A 6,728-nucleotide genomic window follows, 5' to 3' on the forward strand; every position below is an offset into this window, starting at 1 on the left:
CCCTGATGCTGTTAAATAACATATAACTTCAAAAGATGTTAAAGTAATAAGTCACCAACAACAAAATGTACATTGATAATTCGGTAATAATGTAATCCTATCTATTTTATATCTTTTTATAATGTAATACATATATGACTGATGCAACAGGCACATATTTTCAGAAATAGCAATAGTCATAGATATTCATAAAAAGATTAGCTGACAACCCTTGAAAGACGTCAATGGGACAAATATTTTGTACTTTTCTATAATTTTTAAAAGCATTGCATTGCAAGTATTCACAAGACCTGAAGCACATCAGTTTTCTGTCTGTAGAGATACATTTACTGGAAGCTGCTACTGGCTAATTGTTTTGGTGTAATTCTGAATGAGACCTTGGAAGTGCTGCTGTGTGTTTTTGTGGGGTTGAAAAATGATGATGTAACATTTTGGGAGGAAATACCACAACAGAAAGGAGTAGAGACTGGAGAGTACTGCCAGAGCGTTAAGAGTTTGAATGTACTTTCCACGATAAAGTATGTGTACAGTGGCAAAGATTATCCAGGTGAGGATCAGCAGGAGCAGGCAGAAAGTTATTGCTTTGGCCTCATTGTAATTTTTTGGGAGATCTTTTCCCATGTAGGAGAAAATAAAGCAAAGGGAGCACAAAGATACAAGTAAAATCACAGAACCAGAGGATGCTTTAAAATTATTGTCACAGCTTAGTATGATTTTGTCTGGGTACCAAAATGTTTCATTGTAGGGCTTGGGGGGGGTATAAGAGTAGCCAATAAGAAGTAAGAGTGCCTGAGTAACAAATGCCACAGTGATGACCAGCCATTGTCCATGATATTTCATCCACCAACTGTGTAGCTTGGGGAACTTTCCAGCTATTTTGAAAATGCAAACTATTTGAAAAGATCGCACAACAAAACATGCTAGACAAACAGTGTAGAACAAAAGAAATGGCAAGATCCTTAAGATACAAAAAGAAATTGTTGGCTTATCAAAGTGAAAGAACACACTAAGGCTACACAGACTGAGGCAGCCTAAAATTAGGAAGCACATTGGTCCTCCAGCAGATCTGACAACAGGTGTGTTGTAGTTGATGGCAAAGAGAGCAGACATGGCTAGTGTGAGACCCACCAAGGCCCCGGCCCCGACCATGATCAGAATAGCCCCACTGTCTGTGAATGGGATGTACTCCACCACCCGCAGATTGCATGATGTACTTCCGGTTGCAGACCATTCTGTCTCCTTACAGCTGACGCAGTTGTAGGCATCCTCTGTTTTACATGAGAGATGGACAATTTCATCATCAAGTTAAGGTTAACCTTGGAAAAATCAGGGTAAAGAGAGGTCAGTTTAGGAAGCAGTGTTAGACACTTACTCTGTGATACTGTTCTCCTAAGATGAGGTTTTACTTCATGTCTAACTTGCTTTAATTGTTTAGTAATAACTACCCTAGAGGTAATTGTAAGATTGTAAGAATGTATTGCAGATTTCCAGGAAATTGGATCATTGCACAGCCGTCAATTTATTGCATAGGTGTCTTTAATTCATTAAAGGTACAATGTGTAAGATTTGGCCAGAATTTTAGTTTAAAACGTTCAAAAAATGAACTAACCATGTCAACAGAATGTGAAGAAGTAACAGTTCTGACGTCATGTCAAAGACATCTATATGTTTTGTTGCAGAGATATCTACTGAAATTAGCATGCTAACCTGCTAGCCCTGGCCCGTCCTGTGTTGTAACACCACTTATGCCTCGAGAGACGATAGTGAATCACTGTAGCGTCCAGTCTGCCCTCAGTCCAACATGAAAGGACGAAGAAGTAGAGCTGCCCTGAGGGCATGTCAAGTTGAAGGTTCTGCCCCCGGTTAGTGTCACAGAAACACATAGATAGCAAAGAAAAGAAGCAATATAAAAAGAAGCAAAACCAGAGTAAATATTGTGGCTTTCCACCGCTGGAGACAACTCTTGGCGAGTAAAGAGATGCGGTTTGATGCTGAACTTGCAACGTTTCTTTTAGACTGGTAAATAACATCTAACATTGGCTTTTTGAGAAACTTATCTTTAGATTAGATTAGATTCAACTTTATTGTCATTACACATGTACAAGGCAACTAAATGCAGTTTAGGTCTAACCAGAAGTGCAATAAGCAAGTGCAGATATAAAGTATGTGCATAAATGCAGGATAGAGCAATATTATGAAAATATTTTACAAGTGGTACTATGGACATTAAATACAGATGGCATTACTATAAACAGAAGTATACTGATGGATATGTACAATAATGAATTGGACTGGACAGAACAGTAGTGCAATGAATATTAAGTAGTGCAAATTATAGACAGAAATAGTTAACAGTGCAGTAGATGAGTTATTGCAGTATTCACTACTTAGTACTGGAGTGCAAATGATGCAGTATATATATAAGTAGTATGCAGTCTGTGGGCGGGTTGAGAGGAGTCCTTAAGAATGCTGCGGGCTCGACGCAGACAGCGTTTCCTCTGGATGCAACTAATGACAACACAAACCGTACTGAAAAACATTCCAAATGGCGTCGATATATGGTTTTGATGTGGCTGTTTTCTTGCTACTATGGTCTTGCTAAAACTGAGCTAAGCAAGCTATAACGTAAACTATAGACTGACGAAGATAGCATTGTTATCTCTCAGACTTTCAGCAGTTTGGTCGAATTTTGCGTATTATAACCCTGCAGTTAGTAGTTGACTCTAATTGAGATGAATAAATTGAGATTGTATAGACCGAGTAGTAGACCGACTGAAAAAATATTGATCGGCTCACCATATTGTAACCTCTTGGCATTACTGGTATGAGATGAGGAAGATAGGAAGTTTGGAAAGTTTGCTTTGCATTTTTGAAGACATTGCAAGGTTTATTACGCATGTTTAACTGTACACAATCTTGAGCCATGTCATTGCAGCAATTAGTAAATCATGCAATTCTTGCACAATGCTGGGCCCTATCTGTTTGGAGCATGTAGCCAGGAATTACACATTGCACCTTTAAGCTCCAGAATAATTATTGTATGCAGTGGTCTGAGTGAACGTGGAAGCCTACGTACATATATAGCTTTGTCCAATCAACATGAAATGACTGTTAAACCCTCTTAGCCATTAAAATAGTCTAATAATGGATCTCTCATCATGGCAAGAGTGACAGCATGGCTTTTACTCATTTTCTTCCTTTCATGTATAATAATTTACCTGTGCTGTTGACGTAAGTTCCATTTGGACAGATTTCACAAGTGAAGCAGCATTTGTGGATTCCATCAGGCTTTTTTGCATATCCTACAGGACATCCTGGGGAACATAGTGAGGTAGGCACCTGTACAAGACAATTATTTAGCAGCAAATTAAAGGGTGAAGGGTGGAGAAAAATAAAGGGGACATATCAGTAATTAGACCTATATGACATTTAAACCGTTTAAAGACGTTTTGTAAAACTCTTGATATATACTGTATTATACTACACATTATACTACACATATTGTAATAAGGAAAAAATTACTTACTTCTCCTTTCATGTACCAATGAATTTTGCTGTTGTTGATGAAGAAATTAACCGATGGGTGAAATGTATGAAAGCCAATCTCCTCTGCATCCCCACTGTGGTTCCAGAAAACTATAGAATAGGATCCGTACTTGGGGTCACCATTCTCATCAAACTCAATACTCCGGTTTAAAAGTTTAAAGTTTGACTTCTTCAGCTCTGCTAGAACCTGATGTGGGTACACAAAGTTCAGATGACTACTACTTCTCTGTGTTCACAATGAAAGTTTTATATGCTGATTAAACAGATTGTTAAAAGATATTCCTGTGGAGGGAAGAACTGCAGCACGATGCCCCCTTTAACCTTTGACATTTCTTGTCTGATCAAAAAACTCAATTTGAAGGCAGAAATCAGACTAGTTATTTATCTATTTAAATATTCAAATTTATACCAAGTATGTAAATATAGGTTATTTAAATATATGAGACTATATTATAATGTAATATAGTCTCAACATATATTTACATAATTAGTTATACAAGATAAAACACAACAGACTAATAGGCTGCCTTCCAATTATCAACAAGCTAAAGCAGTCAGAAACACAAGGGAGCAAAATTCAAAGTCAGAGTGAATTGAAAAAAATCATAAAATTTGTATACTTACCATGTGTGGGTACACTGTAATATTGCCATTACATCTGCCAGATTCACATTGCAAGGCATTGTGTAAGGCATGAGCGATGGCATATACAGCAGAATAAACAGGAAAAGAGAAAGATGGGTCTGCAGCAATGACATCCTCCGGACTCAGGCTACTGCAGTTACAAACTTGATTACAAAAATTCTGCTGTTCTTCATTTTGACAATGAAGCTGGCTTTTGGAAGAATAGATAAAATCTCTGAAACCAGGTATTGTCACTCCTGGCTCAGAAACCCCAAGTACAGTTCCAATATTTTCGATTCCTTTCATCTTGGGGAGCCTCTTGTTTAAGGACCATGCATCCCCTGCTATCCACACCTTGTTGGTGACATTCAGTTGTATTGCTGACTCAATGACATCTTCAGCAGTCCATTCAGGAGCAAAAACAATAATGATATGTATCCTCTGTGCTTCTATCTGTTTGAACAATTGGGAGTAATTTGTTTTGTTGTTGAGACCTTTGGTGTACGCCAGGCAGATCTCAGTATCCTTAATCATCTCTATGAATAATTCCAGTCCATTACTGCCATAATCATTATCACTGTTAAGGAAAGCAACCCAGCGCCAATTGAAGTGCTGCACAATGTTAACAATCACTTCTATGAGGTTTTTATTGGAAGGCACTGTTCGTAGGAAAGACGGGAAGTTTACTTTTTTTGAAAAGACAGAACTACCAGCTCCGTAATTGACCTGTTAAAAGAGTAATATAAAAGTTCACCATTTTCAGTGACAATGAATAATAAAAGCTGTTTAAAGTGAAAGAAATGACAATAACATATACTGTACTGTATAACCTTAAAACAATAATTGGCAAATTTACCATAGGAATGAGATCCACCATGAACAATGGGGCTACAGTCAGGGCCTGAGTACTTGCAAAAGGACCGACCACTGCTATCACTTTGGACACATTGGACTTATGTGTTTGTTCCTTGTGTGGTTCACCCCAAGGTTGGATCAAGCCGTTGACTGAGATGAGGTTGAAAATACCAGGAAAATTCTGTGTATCCGAGCAGTGGTCAAATATCTCATAGCCGAGAGATACATTTGGCAGTAGGTTGGTAGAGTTATTGATTTCCTCTACAGAGAATCTCATCAACAGAAACCTTCGATAACTTGAAGGAATGAAGGGTTGACTGTGGACAGAGAAAGGACAACAGGAGAGTAGGATTAACTATAAAATTTTTATATGTAGCTTCAAAACGTCTCATTTGCACGTTTTGCCTGAGTGCTTTAAGCATTACTGTTTGTGAATGCTTAAATAACATTATCACTCTTGGGACTCTCTGTACAGATATGGATGTTACAAAAGGGGGTTTTATTGAACAAGGACTGAGGTCAGACTTAATGTTACACAGCTACTGTACTTGTGTACGTGTAGCAATTAACTGGATTGATTTATGGTGTAATGTTGAGAAGGCATCTAACAAGAATTATTGTAAGACTCACCTGGAGCAGTCGATGGCTTCTGGTCTGTCATGATAAACAGAGGCACTGGCATGATGAATATCAAAAAGTCCACCTATCAAATAATCTCCTTCCAACTGAAACTGTGAGGCTGGGACAGTGCATTGAGTCAAGGCATGTACAAACGTGCCCAGTAGACACAGAGAAGCAAGACAGTGTTTCATTGTTGTAGTTATTGTTTACCAATCTGATGCGAACTCTACCTTTAATAAGTTTTGACACACCGGAGACGGGTAAGGCTTAGTGATCATTTCCATGCATGTGGGAATGTATGAGGTGTGATAAATACATGCCTATAAATGGTTGGAGGAGAATTCACAAATCAGTATGCAAAAGCATCTAAGCTGCTGCTGCACAGGCTCCCTGTGATGACTACACTCAGACTCATGACAATCGTCATAAGCAAGCAAGTTTAATGCTTCTATCATGAATAAATCTGGTTATCCTTTTAAACAATATAGAAATCAATTCCTTCAGCCAAAATGACAAATTCACTCACTATATATCTATATTTAAAAATCTTGGAGACAGCTTCCCTTCGCTACAACATTTGCCATACTTATCTCCATGCAATCCACTGGTTTAAAGGACTAACATTGGTTTTAGAAAAAAAAGAAAGAAAAAAATGTCTTAGGCACTTCACCAAAGAGTAAAAGTATATTATAGGCATTTATTTTGTTTTGTTTTGCATTTTAATGGTTTAAAAGGCTGACCAGTTTCGACCTGTGGATATCATGGTACAGATGATAAAAACAAATTGATTACACCTGATACTTTATATAGAGAATACTCCAGAAGTAAACATTATTCACATATATATCACATAAAAGAAATAACCAACAGATTCAAAGGAAACACACTATTACAATGATATCAGAGTATTGAAATATTGAAATTCATGTGGTGTTATGCTGTCCAATCAACAAGTGCAGTAAACCCCAAAATGTTCATAAAAAAGGGTTTAGAACCTATTTTCCACTGCACTAGTTTTTTCAAATGGCCACCAACTCAGACAGACTGTTCAACACATCCTGCCATTCCTTCCACCCTCAAGA

At 37.7% G+C, this 6,728-nt stretch overlaps 1 protein-coding gene across 1 annotated transcript; it reads right to left on the reverse strand.

Annotated features, from left to right (window-relative positions):
- Window positions 1–249: 249 nt before the first annotated feature.
- On the reverse strand, window positions 250–5,837 carry LOC122882770 (taste receptor type 1 member 1). Its single transcript, XM_044210513.1, has 6 exons — window positions 5,656–5,837; window positions 5,027–5,342; window positions 4,171–4,896; window positions 3,527–3,733; window positions 3,219–3,339; window positions 250–1,268 (listed from the first exon to the last, which is right to left on the reverse strand). The coding sequence occupies exons 1-6, from the start codon at window positions 5,835–5,837 to the stop codon at window positions 340–342; spliced, it is 2,481 nt and encodes an 826-aa protein (XP_044066448.1). The 3' UTR covers window positions 250–339.
- Window positions 5,838–6,728: the final 891 nt, after the last annotated feature.

Source organism: Siniperca chuatsi, linkage group LG10 (assembly GCF_020085105.1).
Source record: "Siniperca chuatsi isolate FFG_IHB_CAS linkage group LG10, ASM2008510v1, whole genome shotgun sequence".
Lineage (NCBI taxonomy): Eukaryota > Metazoa > Chordata > Actinopteri > Centrarchiformes > Sinipercidae > Siniperca > Siniperca chuatsi.